Genomic DNA, 25959 nt, shown 5'->3' on the forward strand with positions numbered 1-25959 from the left:
ACTACATTTATGATATTGTGCTGATAGGACCTAATGATCAGGAAATAGCACATACCATAGATGCCTTGTGTAGTAAATTGTCTTTCCCATAGATTCTATGGACCTTGACACTATCCCATTCAGAGGTGGAATGTTTTACTGTTTCCCTCAGATTTGGGCTGACTCTCTATTTTATTTTAGATAACAAAATGCAGCATAAGTGATTCTGTGTAACTTCTGTGGCCATAGAGCTGCAGCTTCTGCATTTGTTGCTTGGAACACTTACTCTTGGGATGAAGCTGCCATGAAAAAAGCTCAGTTCGGTCACATGGAGAACCAATAGATAGAATGGAAGAGGTCCTGGCCTCCTGAGTGAGCCCACCAAGTCACCAGACATAAATAAAATCATCTTGGTTAGTCCAGCTTCAGCAGCAATCTGGTTTCAACTCGGTGAGAGACCCCAGCTATTGCCACATGAACCAAAAAAACCACCCAGCTGAACCCTGCCTGAACTTCTGAAAGAAGTTCAGAACAAATAAAACAGTTTTTGTTTCAATCCACTAAGTTCGATAAAATAAGAAAAGGAAACCAAAACATACTGGAAAGAACACATGCAATTCAGAGTGGGAAAATGACAATTCAGGGTTCTGCTACCTTACTAAAATTTCTTGGGCCCAGTGGTCTGGGATATATTAGGTTACCCCCTCAATATTAAAGTTGTTTCAACTTGCATCCCCTTGGATCACGATGTTGGCTAGGGTCACTTATACAGCTGCATTCAGGGAACAAGGCTGTGCCTTGAAAGTCAACTGGCTCACAGGTCTATCACCTCAGGTGAGTGGCTCAAACAGCTGGGATCTGGATGGGTTTCCCTCTACAGCAGGGTAATTGGATTTCTTATATAGTACCTGGTTTCCAAGAGAGGAAAGCAGAACCTGCTAGGTCTCTCAGGGCCTAGGTCTGGAACTGGTCTAGGATCACTTTCACTACATTCTATTGTTCAAATTCAAGAGGAGGGGAAACAGACTCCACTTGTGATTTGTGTACAGGGATGAGAAGAATTGTTTGTATGCCCTTTTGGAAACAGTTTATTACACCACCAAACTTTTTTAAATTGCTTTTTTATTTTGCTAAGTATTGCTATTCATCCTGTAACTTTTAACTTTTTATTTCATTGTTTGCAATTTTTACATTATAACATACATTTGTTGTCATGAAGAAGAAAAACACAATTTTCATGCAACACTGCATTGTTGCATCTTACATACAAATGTCCCACTAATGAGTTTAATGATTTCAGGCACTTGATATTTTAAATGCTTTATATCAGAAGTTTGCACACCATGTCCTGTGGGCCAAATCTATCCTATTTTTTACTTATTTTTGTAAATAAAGTTTTACTGGAGCACAGGGACTTCCCTGGTGGCACAGTGGTCTTAACCACTGCCTGCTAATGCAGGGGACACGGGTTTGAGCCCCGGTCTGGGAAGATCCCACACACCATGGAGCAACTAAGTCCGTGTGCCACAACTATTGAGCCTGCGCTCTAGAGGCTGTGAGCCACAACTACTGAGGCAGCATGCCCTAAGTACTGAAGACCACACGCCTACAGCCATGCTCTGCAACAAGAGAAGCCACTGCAATGAGAAGCCCACGCACTGCAACAGAGTAGCCCCCGCTCACGGCAACTAGAGAAAGCCCACACGCAGCAATGAAGACCCAGTGCAGCCAAAAATAAATAAATAAATTTATTTTAACAAAAAGTTTTATTGGAGCACAGCCAAGCCATGTATTTATGTATCCTCTATGGCATCTTTTAAGCAACAGTGGCAGAGTTAAGTATGACAGAGGCTGTATAACCCACAGAATTTAAAATATTTAATGTGTGACCCTTTATAGAAAAAGTATGCTGGTCTCTGCTTTAAATTATGCAGAAATCCTTGGTGGAATGTTTCACAGGTGGTCAAGTGTTTAATGATACTTGGGGAAATTGGGGGTTTTGAATGCGCTGGAATGAACTGTTATTTTCCCATTTATGTAAAAATGTAATAAGGGGGGCTTCCCTAGTGGTGCAGTGGTTGCGAGTTCGCCTGCCGATGCAGGGGACACGGATTCTTGCCTCGGTCCGGGAAGATCCCACATGCCGCGGAGCCGCTAGGCCCGTGAGCCATGGCCGCTGAGCCTGCGCGTCCAGAGCCTGTGCTCCGCAACGGGAGAGGCCAGAGGTCCGTGTACCGCAAAAAAAACCCCAAAAACAAACAAAAAGAAAACAAAAAAAAAAATGGAATAAGGGATCTTTCTATCCAAAATTCACTATCCAACGAGATTTTAGCAACAGATTAGATTTAGAGGATGAGGGATGCCATATTTACTTTACCTGGACAATTCAGTTAAATAAGTCAGTTTGAGAATCTTATGTAATCATTTTGAGATTTTGTGAATGTTTCCTCTTGAATGTCTTACACAGGTGGTAACTTATAATACCAATGCAATTTAATTAAAATAAGTATTTTTCTTAACAGCAGCCTAACATCTGTGTACAATTATTTTTCTAATTATGGCAAGTTAGCAAGGTTAGCTAGAATCCTAGCTTAGTGCTAGAAAAATCCCAAGAATTATGTTCCTTGCCCCCAACTCTACCTGTCCTCTTCCTCTTTTCTTTTTTATTTTTGCAGATGAGAGGACTAGCCCAGAGAAGCTAGTTGACTTGCCGAAAGTTATGATCCATCAGTGAGAGAGTAGGTACGTATATCCGCAGTTCCCCGTGCTTATTAACATTTGCATATATGGAAGCTAATGTGTTGGGGAAGCTAATGTGTTTTTTCACACACACACACTGTATTTTATTTTTACAAGAGATAAATAAACTGGTTGGGGAACTTTTTGCTGGACAATCATAGCGCTGGGGGAGGGGGGCCGCGGGGGGGGAAGCATTGCTGGAATCATCAGTGGAAAATATTCTTTAGTGAAACCAATAAGACGTACGCCATGGTTAAACTGCTCAGTTGATAGTGGCTCTATTTGTGAACCTAATGTGATAGCCTACGATTTTGAACGTTAGGTTGAGGCATTAGATAACTTTTTTTTTTTTTAACTTTTCCAAATAGAATCTGGCCTTGTTCAGTTTATAAACCATACCAGCTGACTGTAGCACAGATACAAATAATTTGTGACCTGAAAGATGCCTTCGAGATCACCGTCCGGTTCCCTCATTTAACAGGATAAAATAGGCCCAGGGAATGATCTCAGATAAACAGATTTTAGCTGTTTACATTTATAACGAGCTTTCTTCCAGTAGCGGTTGCCTTGGTTTTTTTCAAATCTCCTCCTTTAAATAGCAAAAGCAGGACACTTGCAAGCCAAGTGTCAGAAAATTTGGAATCCATCGGCCTTACTTCCCTTTCTGGTTGAACTCAGTTAAGATTTTTTTAGTAACTACACACAAACGCTACCCTTCTCGGAAAACAAACGGTCGCGGGGTCGGGGGAGTTCACTGGGAGAACCAACAGAAAGACAAAGCTGCTCTCCCGGGCTCCGCCCCCTCACTCCTGCCAATAGCAGCAGACGCCGGCGCTCGCTTTCCCGAGCTCGGCCAATTGGCTGCGCCGCTGCGAGCCCGACGGAAGGGGCGGGGCGACCGTTGCCAGAGAAGCCATTTGCTGGTTACCAACTCCGCTTTGTCCCGCTTGCACCTTGTTGGGCGTTCTGCCACCGGGAGCCGTTCTAGGAGTTCGCCTGCTTCCCGCGTCGAGTCCTTACCTTCCTAGCTTTCACCCGCTGCACTGCCCCCCGCGTCCCGCTCCGTTCTAGCCGACCCAGGGCTGGAGAACACAGGTATGCTCACGGGCGGCTTACACTAACGTTCGTCGAGCGTCAGCCTTGGCGGCCCTGGCGGACCCCTTTCACAGCGGAGCGGTGGCGGGCTGACGTCACGGCGACGTACTGACGTAGCGGTAGGGACGTCGGCGTGCTTTTGGAGGGGGAAGCAAGCTTCCTCGGCTTGCATGGCCGAGGCTTAGTTACCGCGGGCAGCTGTGGGGGCGGGGCGGTGGCCAAGGTGGGTCACGGAAGTGAGAGGCCCTCGCGTCCACCCAAAACTGAACTCAGCCGCTTTCTGCTTACACCGTCCTCTCCCCCCAGACAGACAGCCTGGGCTTGGGAAAGGCAGCGAGGAAGTGTGTGGTCCCTGGGACAGCAGGGCAGATCTTAGCCGAGGTGGGCTTGTGCAGGACGGAGCCCTGACCCGGCCGGCCCCGGGCACTGCATCGTTGCTTACCGAAATAGTGCTCTCTTACGTATACGGCTGGTTTTTAAATGCCCACCATATAATGTGCCAGACTCTGGTAAGCTCCGGGGCTCCTTAAGTAAAGAATACTCCAGGCCTCGGGGAAATAATTCGTTCTCCAGGGTCCTAGAGTGCAGCCTCAATTCCTTTAAATGTGTGGTTTGGGCAGGTCACTAACGTTACTGCCTTCAGCTTCCTTTTCTGTAAAATGAGGAGCATAAGTCACTTAAGAGTGGTTGTAATAAAAGAGATTAAGTTAACCAGTGCCAGGTTTTGAGTAGGTGGTCAGTAAGTGGTGCTTGTTTAGTGAGGAAACCATAGCCAGACTTTGGCTGGTGTTGGGATAAAGTCTATTGCAGAGACGAAGTTTCCCTATCATCTCACACATAGTAAGGTTTCAGGTGTTTTTGAATGAATGAGGTTCTTGGAGTAGTTTTAAGCACCACTTGGTTAGTTATGGTTAAAGGAATAGACTGCGGTAAGCCTGTCGGCTTTTAAAATGTGTTTGATACCTTTCTGTTTTAATAAGATTGTCACGGCAATGTTTGTCATGGCCCTTAACAGCCAGGTATCCATTTTTTGCTTCTCATTTTCTTCTAATTTAACAATTGATGTGTATTAATAGGATAGTTTTTGCATCTCAAACACCCAGAGGTATGAGAAAATGGCTTTGTTTATATTGCTACTAATCACTGCTTAGTTTGTGCAAGTGACTGAGACCCAAGTATCTGGGTATAGCAATGAGGTTGACAGAACATCTATCCCCTTCGGCACAGTTCTGTTGGAAGTCAATAATTGTTCTCCTGGGCTCAGGTTTAATAGAACTCAGTCAATTTTTGACTACATTGAAAATGACTTGTAATAATAATGCAAAGAATAGATTTTGAAAGGATTGTTTTCAAGTTAAGAGTTGGTTCTATACAGATAACTCAGGCCTGCAAGTAATTTCAGGAATGGTGAATGACTCAGGACGATTTTTTTTTTTTTTTTTTTAAGATGAAAAAAATTAAGGAGAAGGCCTGGTGGGAAAGCAGCCCCAACAGAGTGACCAAAGGGGTCCTAAATTAAACAAACAAAACTCCCCACCTGTAAGTGTTTCTACTTCATTCTGTTCAAACCTCATGACAGCTTTGGCTGGCAAAGCTTATTCTCATTTTGTAGGAGAGAGAACCAAAGGGCTATTGAAGCTAAGGGTTGTCTGTGTCAGGTGGCTCATAAGGACTGTGAACTGATGAATCTGGCCCAGTGTTCTTTCTTTTTAATATGCTGCCTCTGGGTCATCAGGAATGGTTAAATTATGTTCAGTCTATCTGTACTCTGAGAAGGAAGAAATAATACATACTTTTAAAAGATTTTCTTCAAACTGGTCTAAATTAATTTTTGTATTTAAAAGGATAAGTAATCATTTCCTGCAACTTAGGTGTGGAGCAACCCATTCAGATGGTCATGGGTAAATGAGGGGTTACATTTGATCATTTCTTTCCTTACTGATCTCTTGCTATTCCTGTATTCTAATTCCTTCATTGTTTTTCTTTTTTTTTCTTTTAAATCATCAGTGGCAACAACTTTTGATTTCTTCAAAAATTTTTGTTGGAAAAGAATGTTGGAATTTCATCTCTCTTGGGACGCTAATAACCTGATCACTGCTTCTCCTCTCATCTTCTCCATATGCCGAGTCCATTTTCCAAAACACCACTGTACTTACCTTTTATTTATTTTATTTATTTATTTTTTTTTTGCGGTACGCGGGCCTCTCAATGTTGCGGCCTCTCCCGTTGCGGAGCACAGGCTCCGGACGCGAAGGCTCAGCGGCCATGGCTCATGGGCCCAGCCGCTCCGCGGCATGTCGGATCTTCCCGGACCGGGGCACGAACCCGCGTCCCCCGCATTGGCAGGCAGACTCTCAACCACTGCGGCACCAGGGAAGCCCTGTACTTACCTTTTAAAGATGCACTTCTGATCTGTCATTCTCCTGCTTAAAATTATTTAATGGTCTGTCTTAACCTTTAGGAAAAAATTCAAGCTCTTGAGCTTGGTATACAGTGTCTACTTTCATGTGTCCAGTCTCATCTTTTGCCACGTGCCCTTTCAAATCATGTTCCGTCATGATTCCTTGTTCTTGCTGGTACTTTACCCTCTATCCGGAATGCCTGTTTTCTGTCCTCTTTTGCCAAGCTCAAACTTGTTCTGCTGGACTCTACTGAGGATCCATCTCTGGGAAGGATCCTGCCAGTTGCTTTTGCAGTACCTGATGAGTCCCCGTCATAGTCTTTAGAACACTGGATTTTAGTGGTCTGCTCACTGCTCTCTCTTTAGACTTGTAGTCTGTGCCTTCAAGGAGCTCAATCTTATTCATCCTTCATTTCCTGGTACAGAACAATTTTCTTTTTTTTTAATATAAACTGAATTTATAAGAGTGCTAAAACACTCTTATAAAAGGGAAGTTTGTATGTTACTTTCAGCTGTGTGGATTCTTATATTTATATTTCAGTACCTGATGGCTTTCATTCAAAACTGAGTTCCACCACTTTCTTACTTGTAATCTTGGTCAAGCTGTTTTCTAAAACTTGGTTTCTTCAATGAGTAGCCTTTAGATGATAATAGCAACAGTGTAGGTTTTTGGTCAGTGAATGCTGTTAATAAATGGCAGCATGTCACGCTGTCCTTTTGTTGAAGGGAAGGAAAATGTTTTATGTTTATCTGATAAAGGATGCTGACTATTTGGGGTTAGACAATGTTCTGAACATCTTTGGTCCCGTCTTCTGGATAATTGGGTTCTCTGTGGGGCTTCCTCTCAAAAGTGTTTCAGTTTGAACAATAAATTATTTGGTGACCCTAACTTGTATATTGGAACCTAACCTATGCCTCTCACTGATTAATTTTTGAGGGTAGATGGTGATGGGTATATTTGCCCTCACAGATTTAGTAGCAAGTTTAAAGAAGAACTAAAATATTACCATTTATGGAGCAATTAAATTCTAAACTGTATGATTCTGAGAATATTATTAGATGTTTAGGATTCTTGGTGGGCTGGATCAGTCAGAGGAACATTTTGAGAAGGAGGGAGGACTTGGGCCTTGAAAGTATGTATGTATCCTTTATTTACAAATCAGTCACTCTTCCTGTCAATTTTTTTCCCCCGTATTATCCAATCTGCAACGCTTTTAATTTTAAATTCCTTTATTCATTGGACAGAAGCATTAGCTAATTACTTTTCAAAGTTAATCTCTCTATATCAGAAAATGTTTTTTCCAGTTTTGATAGCCTTTACTGATAAGTTCAGTTTTCCACTTCTGGTTATTTTTACTCTGCCTACTTCCAAATTTCGTATACCTTTTTTTTTTTCACTATGGAGTCCGAAAAGGCATACAGTTACTTCTCTAGTAAACTTTTGACTAGTGTTTAGTGTGGGAAATTAGCAACATTCCTGTATCTACTTGGTATTCTTTGCTGAATATTTCATAGTGAATTTTTCAGTATAAGCTGTGTGCTTTTGTTTGAACCCAGTGGGAGCTAGTTTTCCAAGGATTAGTGTTTGGCAAAACAAATTGAAATCTGCAAGATTCATATGCTAGTCTCTTTAGAGAGATTAGTTTTGAATACATACTTGGAGCTGGTTAGTTTATGTAGAACAATCTAGGTGCTGCGGAAGGTCATGGACTGATCTTTCTTTTCTCTTACCATGGCCAGCATCATGGTCCCTGAACAGCCATCCCTCAAATGCTTGTTGCTGGCCAAAATGGAACATAGTTAAATGAGTGTAGCTGGATCAGCATAAACCCATGACCACACCTGGAAGAAGCTTTAAGTACATGCCTTTTGGGTAGGGGACTGATAAAGTCATTTCTATATAGGCAATTTAATTCTTTAAACATTAAAAATATTTTAAATTGCTATTCTTTAGGGATTTGATCATTAAGTATGTGTGCAGAATATGTGTCTTTGTTTCACCACTAACAAGTTATACAAAAGTATATTACATTTGTAAATTGGAAGTTTATTCTACATAATTGAAAACATTTTCTTGTGAAATGTCTGCTTTTCCACTCAAGAATACATTTGGTCTCCCAAAATGATAGCATTTTTTATAAAGGCAGGATTTTTTTTGCTAAAGAAAATTATTACATTGTTCAGCACACATATGTTTTTGGTTAAAGTATGGTTACAACACAAAAATAGTGGAGTACCTTGGAACCTCTCAACAATATTTATCCTATATTCACTTCTAGATTGTGAGAATATGATAGTTGATAATTTCTATGCAAATATTTGAGACATACCCAGTTCTCTGTTTCACGTTTTGAGAAATCAGTAATGAAGATACATTTTAGAATGTTGGGCTAAAAGTCATTCTAAAAATCCCTATTTTTATAATATGTTAGTTTTATTTGTTTACCCTTTAAGATAAGATACAATTACTTATGTTGTATGATTTTATCATGTGACAAAACTTACAGAAAAATTATATAAATAGCTGCCAATAGCCGACAAAGCCAAGCAAGAACTAAAGTACTGATACCAAACTGAATCTTACCTCATAAAATGTTTTCAATAAATTGAAGATCTCTACCCTCTTACACTGATTTGTGAACTTTTATTTTAAATATATGAACTATTTTTCTTTTAATTATCCCAGAAAAGATAAGTAAAAAAGCAGCAGTCTTTATTCATCTTATTCATTAATTGCTCTAAGCCTTGAGTCCTCTCCTTGAAATATTGCTTAGCTTTTACAAGACTTACAGGTGCTGAGGATTCCAATAAACAAGACGTTCTTTTTTGAGATTCCATTGTACAGAGAGACGAATATTTAAACAAGTGAATGGACAAAAGATAAGTACCAAAACTGAGCAAATCAGTAGATGATAATTTTCTTGATGGCAGTGACTTATCCAAGCATATTCTTCTTCACCTTTAGGTTTGGGTTTTCATTTGATTTTGTGTCCATATGTTTTAAATTTTTCTGGGCTACCAATAGCTCAAAATGTTATGTCCTAATAACAGATGCGTGTTTGCAGCATTCAGGTAGATCATCTTAGACTATATGTATCTTATTCAACATTTCCATTTTGACGTGAGTTTCTAGTATTGAAAAAATATGAGGATGCTTTTCACTGGCCTGTATCCTAAATATTTATCTTTCTGGTATACAGAACCTTTGGACAAAAAAAATAGATAAATTTTTACAGACATTTGAAAGGATTTCTGAATTGCTAATTAAATATAGTGAATAATTTTCAACCTTTAATTTCACGTCTACTTAAAATATTGAAAATTCTTGAACATATGTATTTTATGATACAGATAAATAAAAATAAATTACAAAGAGGTAAAATATCTCTGAAAAAATGCAGAAAACCTTAAATATGACATTTGATTTTGTATAAACAAAGTTAGGGAGACACATTTCCATATATTAGATTTGAAAAACTACAACCTTAATGATTGCCAGAGCACTAACTCATTACTTAAAATGGAATCGTTTTGAAGAAATTCATAAATATTCACATTTTAAAAATGACATCTCCAAGTTTGAGAGAAAACAATTAGATTATTTAGTAAAACTTAGAAGTAATGTCATCTGTCCATTCATTATCACCAAAGAATAACTTAGATTGAGCTTTTTTAAAAAATATGATTTATAGGAATAAATGAATTTACTATTGAAAAGTCTACTTTAAGAAAATAACTTCTTTGTAGCTATTGTTGCCAAATACTTTAAAAAGTATCTTAAATTTTTACTGTTACAGGCATGAATAACATACATTTCCTGTTGGATAAATCTAATGCAACTAAGAATGATAGTTATTCTGTGGTTTTTATATCCATTTTCTAGTCCGATTGGATTAGGATATTATTATAATACTTCAAGAAATAGACTAATAGTAATTTCTACATTCTTGTGAGTATGTAGAAAATAGTGGGCCTTTTGGAAACTCTGTATGGAAGTTGGCAATCGTTGAATGATTATGCTATGCAATTTTGATACTATTTTGAATTAGTATCACAATGAGTAGCAGTTATAATTTCAAGTTTGTCTGTGAAATATTATTCTTTTACAGATCTTTAGGATTTTTATCTTATTGGGTAATAGCAGAAAAAAAGAATCTACTGAAATGATGTTTAATAATTAAAATATTTCCTAGATTTCAGCTTATGTGGAGAACTTGTTGTGGAAGCCACCTATAAATCCATTTACCGAATTTATGGAGAAGCCTACAAATGATGGAAGTCATTCAGAAGAACTCTTTTCCCATTTTAAAAGTATACCAGAGAAAGAACATTTACCACGGCATGCCAGTGAAAGTCATCTCAGCTGGTATTCTCAACAATAGCAGGGGATAGCTTAATTTTTTGATTTCAGGGTTTCATGTTTTGTCCATACTGTAAATTATTTGAATCAAATACAGCATTCTTTCAAGAATATCATCTAACAGTCTAGTAATTCATATTTATTTAATCTGATTACAGATGTACTCATTTAGCAGAATTTGCCTAGTTATTTTGGAATTTTAGTGAAAGCAATTAAAAATGAAAACCTTACCTATAAAAAAATTTGTAAAGTATATATCTTTCTAACTAATGTAAATGAAAATATAAATACTATGAGATATTGGAAATATAGTTAATGAGTACTACTTCACTGTCATTTGGGATATTGCTATCTAACAAATACCTGTCATATTTTGCTTCTTTAGTATGGAGAGTGCACTTGTTATTTGTACGACTCATTGCTCCCCAAAATAAGTCTTAAAATACCATGCTTGTTGCTATGGATACTATAGTCCAACTTCTAGTTTAGCTTAAATGAAAATGATGTTTGGTCATATATAATCATTCTTGACTTTCTGTACATGGTTTTTAATAATGATAACTGTCTTTTGTAGCAACCATCTTCATTGGGCCCATCATTTTAAGACATCTTAAGTGGTGCTTAAGAATACAGTCTACTTAGAGACATAGCCTCTAAGATGCCATTCATTGTTGCTGAGCCATTACATTATGTTCCATAAAAGAAAAAAGGTGTCAATTAAAGAAAGACACAATGCTTTCTTATGGCTTGGAATTTTATTTATAAATATTGAAAAAACTCCTTCAAACTTATACATAGATTTTTAGTCCAAATAACTCTGCACTTATATAAAAATAAAATGTGAATGAAATAAAGTAGGTAAGGTATTCTCAAAACTTCCTTATACTCAAAGCCCAACTCTTATGAGTTACTTTTTGACTCAGAGTTATCCTTGCTATTAAGAGTATTGGTGATATGTACTGGTATTTCTTAGGAGCATCTATAACTGAAATGAAATTTATTGGTGATGGGCTCTTACAATATACAGCAAGCCTACCTTGGGGTCTTGCTTCTAGAATGTTGCTAAACATTCCTACTTCAACAACTCCTCCAATCCCTCTCTATGACCCTTTGTTGTTACGGGTTAAAAAAGTGCTGTACCCCATCTCTGGGATGTTCTTCAAAACATTGGATGCTCATTCTGTAAGTTCTGGACCTGTACAGGAAAGACAGCTAAGGACTGCTTCCAGACTGACAGAGATTGTAAGAAGCGTCCCAATTTCGGGATGTAAAAATGTGAGCCCCCATACCCAAAGATGTATCTTACAGTGATACACAGTAATGTCTGTGTAAAACGTAATCAAGAAAGCAAATATTATCAGTTTTGTTTTGAATGATAATAATGTTTTATAAAGCCAAATGTGAAGGATTTTTAGATATTTGGAGAGGTTTAGTTTTTTGTGTTCCATTTGTTTAGCTTACACATTTCTCTGGAGGATTTTTTTTGTGAAAAACAATAAGTTTCAAGAAAGCATTTTGGAATAAGGTCTAGGAAGACAAATCTTTTGGCTTTGGAGTAAGGGAGAAGGAAGGGAAGAAAAAAAGACACGAACACATTCACACAAATCATTTTACAAACAGGAGAAGAGATGTTCAATAATTATCAAATAGCACAGGGATCATTGCTGTTGGTAGTCTTTGTGTTTTACATATCTTAACATTTTAAAAACTGTCTTTCCATGTATAGTTAAGTGTAGAAAAAATATGGAAGTACAGAAAAAATTCATTTTCAGTGAAAATTTACTGTTATATTTTGCAGAGCAATTTATGGAACTGTAGTATTTAATCATGCTATGCTCTGTTTACATTAAAAGCATAACTAGTTTATGTAACAGCTTTAACTTAAAGTTTATTTGTGCATATCTAATTAGCCTAAAGCAGGACATCCTAATTGAGAAGACCAAATTGGAAGCAACATTTAAGGAAGCCGAGTTAGCAACTTGTTCTGTAGAATTACTTTTGCCAGTATTTAAGGACACCATTGAAGAGATTAGTTTTGAAAATGTGAGTACTTGCCTAGTGAATGTGTAATAAAATGAGAAGCTAGGATAATACTCAGAATTCATTAACTGAGGTCTCATATCTTGTAGTAGTTATGCTCATATACTGGTATTTGATATAAAAAATGCAGGTTTATTAGTGTTTTTCATTCCTGTGTCATTAATTGCAATTCTTTTCCTCAGAGATAATCTCAGGCATGTATTTGATGAGACGCTAAGCTAGAAAGTACCTTGGTGCTTGACTAGAAAGTACCTTGATGCTTGCCTTACCTGAGTTGAACTAGAGTCAACTTTTCTCAAGAGTGAATTTAAAATATTCTTCACTCTCACTCTTCACTTTCACTCTTGAGAGATGAAATATATTTTCTATAGTATTGTGTGGAATAGAAACCTCTATTCTAAAAGTTCAGTGTACTAAAGTTTGAGTTAAGGACAAAAAAATAGATTGTATTCTATTAGTTTTATTAAAATAAATGCCTGAAATACTTTAGGGTTTAAGCCCTTATTTTGATTTCATTTTACTTTAGAACCATGTAACATATACTATTTACTGCTGAAAAACCTGGCATATCTTACTACTTCTATGTGCAAAAGAATGATTTTATTACTAGGAAAAGTATTCTTTGATAATAGTAGTAGTATATTTTAGAGTGTCTTAATGCTATGTCTTAAAATGTGTATGTGCTTCTTATATTTTGTCAGACTGATCTTTCTGCATCCAATTTGAAGATTTCTAAACAGAAGGAAATATTAAGAAAAGAATTAGACTCTTTTAAAGATTTAAAACAAACTTTAGAACATCTTCTTAGAAAGACAGAACACCAACAGGTAAGAAATACTAAGCACTATTTTAATAGCGATATTTCTCGCTTGAAGGGTATATTATTTCTTGAAATTAAAATATTGATATATTTGAAATGGAAATGATTCTTGAATTTTTGTTTGAAATGGCAATCATTAACCCCCACTTTCAATGTTTCATAAATACTTTTACATGAAAGCAGCATATTTTTATAGAAAATATATTTTTATTTTCAATCTCAAAAACTTTCATTATTTGTTATACTTCATTTCAATTGATTACAATAAAATACTCTTAGAATTTAAGCCCTTGTGTACATTGTATTTATACATTCATATATTCCTTTTTTAACAGTTTCACCGAGATATAATTCACATACCATACAGTTCACTGGTTTAAAGTATGCAATTCAGTGATTTTTAGTATATTCACAGAATTGTGTAGCCATCACCACTATCAACCTTAGAGCATTTTCATCACTACAAAAAGAAACCCATTGCTCTTTAGAATTTTTACTTCCCATCCCCACTACCCCTCTTTAGCCCATTATCTACTTTTTCTCTGTGGATTTGCTGATTTCAGATATTCCATATAAATGAAGTCATACAGTATGTATGACCCTCAAAATGAATAAACATTTTTCGTTCTCATTTAAAATATCTACATGGAATTCTGTTATTGATTTGCTGTAATTTTTTTTTTTAATTTTTATTTTATTTATTTATTTTTGGCTGTGTTGGGTCTTCGTTTCTGTGCAAGGGCTTTCTCTAGTTGTGGCAAGCAGGGGCCACTCTTCATCGTGGTGCGCGGGCCTCTCACTATCGCGGCCTCTCTTGTTGTGGAGCACAGGCTCCAGACGCGCAGGCTCAGTAGTTGTGGCTCATGGGCCTAGTTGCTCCGCAGCATGTGGGATCTTCCCAGACCAGGGCTCGAACCCGTGTCCCCTGCATTGGCAGGCAGATTCTCAACCACTGCGCCACCAGGGAAGCCCCCTGCTGTAATTCTTTAAAACATTTCTTTTTGCTAGACTTTAGGCTGTTTATAATTTTTACCTGTTTACAATCAGCATTGTGAGCCTTCTTTGTATACAAGATTTTTATTTCATTGGCTTGTACTTTATGAGGCATTATTTAGAAATTAATTTAGTAAATTAATTGATTTCATAAATTATGGATTAAAAATTGATTTGGAACACTTAAGCAAAAATCTTTCTTATGGTTAACTTTTAAAAAAACTGAACTATGCATAGTAGTTGTCCATATTAATTTCTTAAGTGATGCTTATTCCATTTTCTACTTTTTTATGTAGAGAAATATAGTTTGGGAACACTGATTTACAACTTCTTTTTTCCACAGAGAGGGGACAGTTTATCCAGCTTGTTAGATAAGCTAGCTGATAATGAAAGTGAAAACACTGTAAGTCTTTTTAGACTTGGTGTCTATTTTTCTGAAATTTTTTGTTTGTATGCTGGTTGGTTTTATAAAATTAGCCAACATTATCCAAGTTGTGATATTTCTAACTTTTACATTATATTTGCTGAAGAATCTTAAGACGAAGGTACTTGAAAAGGAGACCTATATCCAAGAACTTTCTTGTTTGTTTCAGAATGAAAAGGTAAGCAAATTTTGAGCTAATTCGTCAAATTTTCTTAATATTGACTCCCTCTTTCTCTTCTTTCCATCCTGGCCCCCATATCCTCATAAATACATATAGAAATATTTTTAGATTATTTGGACATTTTTACAAGTTTATGCATCAAATATAATATCTTAATTTTTTAGAGTTTTTTTTTTCTTTTTAGATTTTTGTGGTATTTCAATCAGGGTACTTGGCCTAAGTCAGGGACCTATGTATAAATATATATTTCAATTTTAGTATAAATTAAGGAATTTCTGTGTTTGTAGGAGCATTTTAGACATACCCATAATTTTACTTAGAAGGATAGACAGGAACTTTTAAAAAGAGATAATTAGGAGTTATTAAGTAAAAAAGGGGAGGAGAAAACATCCCCCTGGTTTTATATAAAATCCATTTGTAATTGGGGAAGTGTTGTACTTTGCTCTTTAGCAACTTTTTAGATCATGTCTTAGTACGGTAAAGTTTAATATTGTGAAAAAATACATCAAATAACACATTTTTGCTTTGTTTTGTTTTCTCTTATAGGCAAATGCTTTGAAAGCAAGCCGTTTGTCACAATCAGTAAAAGTAGTACATGAACGACTACAGTTCCAAATTCATAAAAAGGAAGCAGAGAATGATAAATTAAAAGAACACATAAAGGTTGTAAATATTCACCCATATTTATAGTTTAATTGATAAAACTAATGGACAACAATAAAGTCTTTGCTTAATTCTGGAATTTAGTGGTTTTGAAAGAATCCAATTTTAAGTGTTGCCATGGGAAGTACATATTTGAGGTAAATCTTAAGATTTCTGGTCTGTCTAAAGATTTGGCTCCAAATACCAATATAAAAAAAAGAAAAATGCTGTGACTTTTTAGTACCAATCTGGGAAGGATTTATAAAGTTCTAATTACTTTAAAAATCTCTCCTATTATCAGTTAATTTATATAAACTTGGAAAATTAATTTGGAAATTTGTTAAATATAAAAGAGAAAATTAAAATACTGAAACCATTAATATTTGGTATATAGTATTTAGTCTTTTATGCATCTATACATATACATACATACTCTCACCCATATTTAGTAAGCAGACAGTATATTAATGGTAATAATGTTAAGATCAGTTAACCTTGCCTTGGTGTTTAGATAGTTGAGTAACCTCCTTGTTACACAGTTTAGCAGGATAATTAAGAGGAATTTTCTGGTTTAAACTGAGCAGTTTAAATATTCTTGTGGAAGTCTCACAAGATGAGATGAGATGAGAGTTTGAGGTTGAGATGAGAGTTTGAGGTTGCTGTGGTATGACACAAGCTAACTGGATCTACTGTCGTTATTTTTGTCAACGGAAAAGCAGTGTTCTCGCTTTTGGAAGAAGTGTGTAAAGACAAACCTCACTGAGCGTGAGGACTTCTGTGTTAATAAATTTCTGTTTGCTTTTATCCTCCTGAATCATGGCAGATTTCTGCAGTCCAGGCACATGTTTCAAGACTGCATATGGGGGGGTTGTTTATTTTTTCTTCAATGGCAAAAAGCTTTTGCCCATCAAAGGGACATTAAGCAGGCTTATGTGGGATATAAATTTTGTCTTTTGTCTGCCTACAGGTGCTTTTAAGCACTTTCCCTCAAAGATTCCGTGTGTTTTTTGCATCGGTGTCCTAGGGCACTGCAGATGAACTAGAGTTGAAATTGCCTTGCTCTGTCATGGTAAATACAAGAGAATACATGTAATTTAACATCTCAGATCATATACTTCAGTTTATCTTACTTACACAATTTTTAATTTTGTCCTCAAATAGAAGTTGGGGAAGTTCTTGAAAATACTTTCTTCAGTTTAAAAATAAAATATTAAATAACTTTTTAAAGTTAAGTTTAACAGTTCCTTTTTAGATAATTAGGAGAGTGAATATAAGGCTAAAATCCTAAGTTTTGCCATGATATTCACCCGTCTAATACTTTGAGTTCACATCCCCTTACAAAATGCTACCGTTTAGAAATGATTAGAAGAAGTTGCGTTAGGTCATGGATTTTTTTACATTCCTTCTAACACACAGTTTTGGAATTTATTTAGGTTTAACAAGTTTTTTTTTTCTTTAAGACTACAAACACAATGAACGAACTCAGTTTAGCAATATAAATTTCATTTTTTTAGTATTGTTGATGACTCAAAAATTGTATTGGGTCTTTTAAAATTTTTAATTACATTATAATTCTCTGAGAACTACCCCAAATTTAATTACATTATAATTCTCTGAGAACTCTGAGAACTACACTATAATTCTCTGAGAACTACCCCAAGGTACTTTTAACTCATTTTTCTTCCTAGATCTTTAAACTATAGTAATTAGAGTTAGAATATTTTCACATTTTAGAAGAGACAGAGAATAATTATCTTTATAATATGCTGCAAATATAATTCTTAGGAAATAGGAAAAGGCAAATAGTTGACTCTAAATATACGTCCATTCATTTGGCAAATGACTGTGAAGGGGTTATTTTGAAACTATAAAAATAATTTGATAGTTTCAGCACACTTCCTAATAGTGTTCAGGCATGGGATTTGATAAATCTAGTGGGAAAGTCTTTACTGGAACCTTGTTCAAAAAAATTTATTTCACCTTTAGTGATAAAGGTTTTTTAACTGACAGCGTAGCTGTTATTCATGATGTGATGATGACACCCTGTGGTTTTTTAGAGGAATGACAGCTGTATTTCTTGGGTTGGTGGAGAGCGTTCTTCGCTTCTCTTAAGTAGACTTTTCATACTTATTTAAAATGTTTTCCCCAACTACGTATTAAAACGTTTCGTGGGATTTTTTAGTTTAGATAGATTTTTAAAGACAATTTAGGAATGTTTTGCTTCTTCTCTTAGTCTACCAAGTTACTTTTCAAAGAGATCAAGTCTTTAGATCTTGTTTAAGTTGTACTTCTTTTTTTTTAAATTTAATTTTTTAACATCTTTATTGGAGTATAATTGCTTTACAATGCTGTGTTAGTTTCTGCTTTATAACAAAGTGAATCAGCTATACATATACATGTATCCCCATATCTCCTCCCTTTTGCGTCTCCCTCCCACCCTCCCTATCCCACCTCTAGGTGGTCACAAAGCACTGAGCTGATCTCCCTGTGCTATGCGGCTGCTTCCCACTAGCTATTTTACATTTGGTAGTGTATATATGCCTATGCCACTCTCTCACTTCGTCCCAGCTTACCCTTCTCCCTCCCCGTGTCCTCAAGTCCATTCTCTACATCTGCATCTTTATTCCTGTCCTGCCCCTAGGTTCTTCAGAACCTTTTTTTTTTAGATTCCATGTATATGTGTTAGCATATGGTATTTGTTTTTCTCTTTCTGACTTACTTCACTCTGTAGGACAGACTCTAGGTCCATCCACCTCACTACAAATAACTCAATTTTGTTTCTATTTATGGTTGAGTAATATTCCATTGTATATATGCGCCACATCTTCTTTATCCATTCATCTGTCGATGGACACTTAGGTTGCTTCTATCTCCTGGGTATTGTAAATACTGCTGCAGTGAACACTGGGGTACATGTATCTTTTCGAATTATGGTGTTCGCAGGGCATATGCCCAGTAGTGGGATTGCTGGGTCATATGGTAGTTCTATTTTTAGTTTTTTACGGAACCTTTATACTGTTCTCCATAGTGGATGTATCAATTTACATTCCCACCAACAGTGCAAGAGGGTTCCCTTTTCTCCACACCCTCTCCAGATTTATTGTTTGTAGATTTTTTTTTTTTTTTTTTTTTGCGGTACGCGGGCCTCTCACTGTTGTGGCCTCTCCCATTGCGGAGCACAGGCTCTGGACGCGCAGGCTCAGCGGCCATGGCTCACGGGCCCAGCCGCTCAGCAGCATGTGGGATCTTCCCGGACTGGGGCACGAACCCGTGTCCCCTGCATCGGCAGGCGGACTCTCAACCACTGCGCCACCAGGGAAGCCCTATTGTTTGTAGATTTTTTGATGATGGCCATTCTGACTGGTGTGAGATGATATTTCATTGTAGTTTTGATTTGCATGTACTTCTTAATCTCAATTTTAGTGGAAATTAAGCATACTTTTTGTTGATCAAAAAGTAGAAAAGCTCCATCTTTTACTGTCCTTTAATTTTTTTTTATTAAAATGTCCAAGGAATGGAAGACTAAAACTTAAATTCTGTAATAATTTTACATTCTTTTCAGAATTACACAACTTTCAAAAAATGTTAAGGCATTAAAATCTTAAGTCTTTAAATTCTTAGTTAGTACTCAAATACTTTTAAATAGAAAGTCTTAAGATAATTTGAAGTGAAAACATGAGAGTTATCACACTAAATCATCTTTCACCCAACCTAATGTTCTGTGTCTGGTTATAGCCTCAAGAAATACGTAAGGAAACAGTTATGTCAATTAACACTATCAAATTCAATGGATAGAAACATGCCCTCAAACATCTTTTTACCCTTTTTTTAATCCTAACTTTTTTATCCCAACTCTTATTGAACCCTGTGTAGTTTTAGAATAATAACTTCCACAAACTTACTACTTATTAGGCAAAGTAGTACTTTTATTGTCCTTGATGTAACTCTTTCAAATGTCAAAGCATGCTCCTTAATTCTAGTAAATTAAAATTTGGTAAATAAGTTTATGTTTATCTCATCTATACTCTTCATGATCTATAGATTTTGATCATATATCCTTTAAGCATTTATTATTTTAACTAGAGTCCTAATATATTTGGGGAGCTACTGATTCCTTTGAGCTTTTTGTACCTGTTGTTTGAATTGTCTCCAGCTAAATTATGTTTTTTCGATTTGCAGTAACTAGTACTATGTATAATCTAGATGGGAAATTTTTAAAAATTCTAGTTAATCAAAAAAGTTTTAAGGAAATTAGTGTTTTTACTGTAATCACCAATATTAATATCTTTAGTAAGAGTAATATTAGTTTTATATAGGTTTATACATTTTAAATTTGCATTCTATAACTGGTTACAAATAAACATTGGTGAAATCACCTTTCTTCACTGTTTTGCTTTTTATTAATCTTATGATTAATCTTTTTGATAAATCCTGTGTGGAAGATTTTACATATTTTCACAATGTTTATGTAAACGTTGGCATTCTAAAATAATTTAATTACTGCTAATGTTTTTTTAGAGCTTAGAAACCAAAATATCAGAATGGAACTTGCAATTGAAAAAGAGTATGCATGAGGCTGTAACGATGAAAGAATCAAGTAGGCAAAAAGCTATAGCTCTAAAAAAGGCATCTAAAATTTACAAACAAAGAAGTAAACATTTTACTGGAGACGTGGAAAACCTTACTTCCCAAATTAGAGAGCAGGTAAGTTATATACATTCTTCCTTAAAGAATTGTTTTATGTACTTAGTTTATGTAGTTAACCTCATAATGCTTAATATAATAATTTTGTTAGAAAAACTTTACTCATACATTTTTGCTTTAGCCTTCATTTTGAAAGATTACGTAAAATGACAGATTTGCATATTGAATTATATCAGCATTTCCTTGGGGCTTTATTTAAAGGATATGTTAAGTCCCAAAGCATCTGTGGTCAACTAAGGGTAACACCACTTCAGTGCTAATAGCATATTAACATTGAATTAAAGCACATTAACATAATATTAAAGGCTCTGAGAAGGCCTTCAGAAAACATGAAGCAGTGCCAAGGAGGGTATTGAATTCAGAGTTTTCCACCACTTATTTAACCACAGAACTCTTGTTCTACCCACAAAGCAACTCTTGGAACTGGTTCTGAGGAATACCAGATTGGGAAATGCTGATTTATGTTATTAGACCGTATGACTTTATTCAGTAATTCACTTCACTTAAACTCCGTAATGCATTTAAAACCATTTGCTGACGTAAACCCACCATGTGAAAGTTATCTTTGGGTGTATTAACAAAGTTGAAAAATGGACTTAGCGTTTTGTTGTTTTTGATGAATTATATTTATTCAATTACCAGTTAATAAAATATTTACTCTTTTTAATGTCTCACTGGTATCCTACCTCTTAAGAACTTACGCTGTGCCTTGTAGAATTATCAGAGGCTTTTAGAAATGAAAACAGACTTGCATAAATGCTTGTATAAACAAGACAACCTAATATTTTATAAGCTCAACTGTTGACATTTTAAAACTCTTAATATTTAAACTACATTCAGAAGAATTTAATTAGATGAAAGAATTGAGCATTAAGTGCAAAATCTATAAGGCTGTAGGCCTAGTTGAATGCCTGAAAATATTCTTGAGTGGTAAAAACTAATTGAGTCATTAACATTCTTGGGATTTTCCTGTTTAACTAGCACCATGTCACCCATGCCCCAGATCATAGTATAGGAAGACTTCTCCATTTGTTAACCTTGTGACTTTGGGTAAGCTTCTTAACCTCTCTAAGCTTCAGTTTCCTTATTGATAAAATAGGGGATAATAATACTGCCTGTCTCATATGATTGTAAGGAGGAATAAAGGAGAAAATATATGTCAAAGCACAGTGCCTGGCCAGACTACATTTTTGCCATATTGGCCTCCTTTCTATTCCTCTAATGCATGGAGTGTGTTTGTTTCATTGTTTTGTGCTGTTGCCTGTGGCTGTAATGTTCTTCTCAGGCTCAATAATAGCTGATTCTTTTAAAAATCATTCTGGTATCTTTTTACTTGACATCTCTTCAGAGGGGCCTTCCTTGACTACTCCTTTAGAAGTAGTCCCACAACAATTAATTGCATCAAGGTCTTAAATTTTCTTCTTAGCCCTTATTTTATAGGTAAAATTTCTAAATATCTTAATTTATATTCTAATATAATTGTCCAACTTACACTTTATAATGCATATTAATATTCATTTACATACAATATAAAAACAGAAAACTAGTCTTTTTTTAATATATTAAAATATTGCTTTAAAAATATAAACAAAAAATGTCTTGCACATAATAAATGCTGAATAAATACTTGTTCAGTGAGTGCATAAATGATGGAAGGAAAGAAGGAAACACCCAATAAATGTTAACTGTTCATATCACTGCTTCTGAGTTCTGATTAATAATTATTGGCACTGTTGTCATTCTAGTGAATTTGTTTTTCTGTAGACTGTAGAGAAGGGGTACAATGGCTACAGATCTCTAGGTGGATTTGTAAAGAGTAGATTCATTTGACAGTTATTTATTGAGAATCTGCTTTATGCCAGGCACTGTTCAAGACCCTAGTAATGAACAAAACAGACAAAAATTTCTACCTCTGGTAGCTCACATTCAAAGTGGGTAACCAACCACTACCACTCTTACTTCCTTGCTGACAGTACTAGTGTTTGAAAGCCAGTGGGGTGACTCTACAAAACAGCTTGGCATAGAACTACCATATGAACCAGCAATTTCATTCCTGGGTATTTATCTGAAAAAAACTGAAAACACTAATTCAGAAAGATATATGCACCCTAATGTTCATAGCAGCATTATTTATAATTACCAAGATATGGAAGCAACCTAAGTGTCCATCAACAGATGAATGGATAGAGAAGATGTGGTGTGTGTGTGTGTACACACACACACACACACACACACACACACACACACACACACACGGGTGACTATTACTCAGCCATAAAAAAAAATGAAGTTTTGCCATTTGCAACAACATGGATAGACTTGGAGGGTATTATGCTACATGAAATAAGTCCAACAGAGAAAGACAAATAAGAGTTTAGTAAATATAAAGGGAATTATCTTCAGTAATTATGAAACATTTTTTGAAAATAGTTCCATCAACATCCTTAATATGTTAAGTTGGAACTGCCACTATGTGCATATAAAGTAATAGTATTATCAAGTCATTATTAAAATTTACTTTAAAGTTTTCCTGTGTTCAGATTTGTACACTGAAATTTTCTGTAACAAAAGTTCCATACTTTATAGGGTGAGTGTTTCCTTGTTTATAATGTATTTATTTTTAGGACCCTGGACAAAACCAGTGTTATGAAATTACAAGATGAGTACTTTATGTATGTTTTAGGAAGCCAAGTTGTCTGAAATAGTTTCAGCTTCCAACGTCTGGAAAAGTCATTATGAGAAAATTGCAATAGAAAAAACTGAATTGGAAGTTCAGATCGAAACAATGAAAAAGTAAGAAAAAAAATTTAGAGCCTTTTTACTGTTTCATAAGAAGTGTTTTCTGTTCTTTCCAACTTGAGTAATTTGTATTTTGGTTCTTATGGATTACATGTGGTAAAGCTGTTTTCTATATGATTGGCTATTTTTGCCATTTATAATTAATAAACTTTTCTTAGTCTACTTTAAAAATACAATAAATATGATTACCCATTAAAACTGCATTGGTGTTCACAAATTATTGTTCCTTAAAGTGTCTTACATGCATAACAAAGAAAAATAAAAAATGCACATATTTTATAAATATATGTATTTACATATATTTATATATAATATATATATGTAGTATAATATATTTTTTATATATAAGCAGATTTTTTAAAATGTTTTTAACAGCAACATCAGCAACGACAGCAAGTTTTTAAATTATTTTATTTTATTTTTTTGGTTGCACTGGGTCTTAGTTGTGGTGGGTGGGCCTTTTAGTTGCAGCATGCACGTGGGATCTAGTTCCCTGACCAGGGATCGACCCCGGGCCCCCTGCATTGGGAGCATGGAGTCTTAACCACTGTGCCACCAGGGAAGTAAAAATACATATATTCTATACTTTGTAATTTATTATTAAGCTAACAATAAATAACTATATATTTGTTTTTGAATGTTTTACTTTCTGTATATTTTCTTCAGTTTTATCATTGAAAACTAGTGTATATGATTTGCTTCTAAAGATTATTTATTGCCTCACTTGATCCTTTTATTTAACCTTTTCCCTGAAATTGTGTGTATGTGTGTGCACATGTATGAATGATAGAAAGACAGACCTACCTGTGGATCATAGTTTAGATGTTCTACTGACTAGCGAAGAGAATGTTGTGTAATTTTTCATTGGCGTCATCAATGGGTAATTATTTCTATTCAGTTACTCAGTAGTAGTAACCTTATATATAGATTACGGCTTCCTATTTCCTTTGCTGTATGAGTTCTAGTAACTTTTGAAACTACCCTACAAAAATAATTTCAGAAACACACTGTTTGAATGAAAATTTCTATGACTTTTATAAAGGCAAATTATTCATCTTTTGGAAGACCTGAAGAAAATGGAAGACGATGGAAAAAATTCATGCGAAGAAATTCTTAGAAAACTTCACTCAATTGAATATGAAAATGAAACTCTGAATCTTGAGAATACAAAATTAAAGGTACTATGTGTATGTGTTTATGTATATATGTATAGTATAATGACAACTTAGTCTACTTAGTAGAAGTAACTTGAAATAACAGCAGGTTTAGAGTAGTGCTCTTGTATCATTTTTTTCCTTTATGTTTCTCAAGAGTTTTAGAATATCATTATAATAAGTAACTTCTAAAACTATATCTATATATCTGTATGTACACATATATGCACACATACTTATATAGAGATATTTAGATGTTTCTGGTTGTATATACAAATACATGTAAAGGTTGTTTTCAGCAGTACTAAGATTTATGAAGTTGAATAACTGTCTCTTTGTCTCAACCTAAAAAAGTTTATTTACTCTCCAATTTAGCAGTTAGGCGAATCATCCAAAATTACATTAACTTTAATGCATAAGATTATTTCTAGGTGTCACGGTTACAATAGGATATAGCCTCAGGCGTGGTCCGTTTGAAACCAGAAAGTATGTTCTTGGCTGCTTCATAACCAGAAAGAATTTTCCAACTTAGTCAAATCCAAGGGATGATTGGTTTTTATGTGTACCCAGAGTAAAGATGGGGAAGAAGCTTTTATACATTCTGAGGAAAAGGGTATTTGAGTTCCTAGTCATAGATACATGTAACCTGATGAGACTTGACTAAAGATGATGGCATCATTTTCAGTTCCTTAATACTGTTTTTGGAGGACAGTAAACAGAAGACAGAAAAGAATCTGTTTAATGGAAAAGAAGGCCAGAATTGGCAGTTCAAAACCAGTATGGCATCGGAGAACCTAGCTACTTTTTAGCTCTCTACTCTGCCATTCAAATGGCTGATGGGGCTCCATCCATTATAGCCAAGATTCAAATAACAGGATGGAGGGAAACAAAAGAAGAATTATCTCCCCCTTTTTCCCCATCTTCTCCTCTTTAGAGAGACTTCCTGAAAGTTCCATACCAGTCGACTCTTCTCCTTATTTAGGTATATGACCCCACCTAGTTACAGGGGAGACTAGAGAATGTAGCCTTCTAGTTATCCTGAACTCTAGCCAAATACGAATACTTCTTATTTCCTGCAACTTGTTTATGTTTTCCTCTATTCCTGTAGTTTCACTGTTCTTACAGTTTGGAATGCGTTTTTTCTCAGTATATAAATCCTGCCTTTCCTTTAAAGTTCAGTTTAAATGCTGCTTCCTCCCAAAGTCTTCTCAATTAGGATGAATCTTTCCTCATAAACTCCCATCTTTGTATGCACAGGATAATCAGGGGAGGTGTGACATATAGTTAGCTCTTATTCAACATTTATTGAATTAATTCTTTAAACATTTTATTCTAGAAGAGGAAGCAATTTTATTTATTATGTTTATTTTCTTAATTTCCTTGATATCCTTCAGAGAGGGGATTAGAAGGATATTTCATTAATTTTAAGTCTGGTTTTTAATTACATGGTAATGGAATTAATTTTAAATTACATATAAAAATCACTGAGTTAAAGCTTATATATTATATTCTATAAATAATTCAAAAACATGTATTTTTAACTCTCTGAATTTTGTTTAAGGAAAAACATCTAGGTATATTTGGCATATGTTATGCACAATGTAAAATTGTCTAGATGTTGTATTTTG

The 25959-nt window shown here is 35.2% G+C and overlaps 1 protein-coding gene across 8 annotated transcripts in view; it reads left to right on the plus strand.

Moving 5' to 3' along the window:
- The window catches only part of ODF2L (outer dense fiber of sperm tails 2 like), a 41604-nt gene that overhangs the window by 2444 nt on the left and 13201 nt on the right, over nucleotides 1-25959 (plus strand). For 2 of the 8 annotated variants that reach the window (XR_007478448.1, XM_033432030.2), the window contains exons 1-10: nucleotides 3975-4322; nucleotides 10408-10580; nucleotides 12485-12617; nucleotides 13316-13441; nucleotides 14771-14830; nucleotides 14958-15029; nucleotides 15579-15695; nucleotides 20193-20378; nucleotides 23062-23171; nucleotides 24220-24355. Coding sequence is in view for 7 of the 8 variants with exons in the window: in XM_033432030.2 (XP_033287921.1) it covers nucleotides 4308-4322; nucleotides 10408-10580; nucleotides 12485-12617; nucleotides 13316-13441; nucleotides 14771-14830; nucleotides 14958-15029; nucleotides 15579-15695; nucleotides 20193-20378; nucleotides 23062-23171; nucleotides 24220-24355 (1128 nt within the window). In the remaining variant the exon portion in view is untranslated. Of the gene's footprint in view, nucleotides 1-2654; nucleotides 2722-3617; nucleotides 3933-3974; nucleotides 4323-10407; nucleotides 10581-12484; nucleotides 12618-13315; nucleotides 13442-14770; nucleotides 14831-14957; nucleotides 15030-15578; nucleotides 15696-20192; nucleotides 20379-23061; nucleotides 23172-24219; nucleotides 24356-25959 lie in introns of those variants that run through there. The other 6 variants (XM_033432034.2, XM_033432022.2, XM_033432027.2 and 3 more) reach the window with 5 other exon arrangements.

This window comes from Orcinus orca, chromosome 1, assembly GCF_937001465.1.
Source record: "Orcinus orca chromosome 1, mOrcOrc1.1, whole genome shotgun sequence".
Lineage (NCBI taxonomy): Eukaryota > Metazoa > Chordata > Mammalia > Artiodactyla > Delphinidae > Orcinus > Orcinus orca.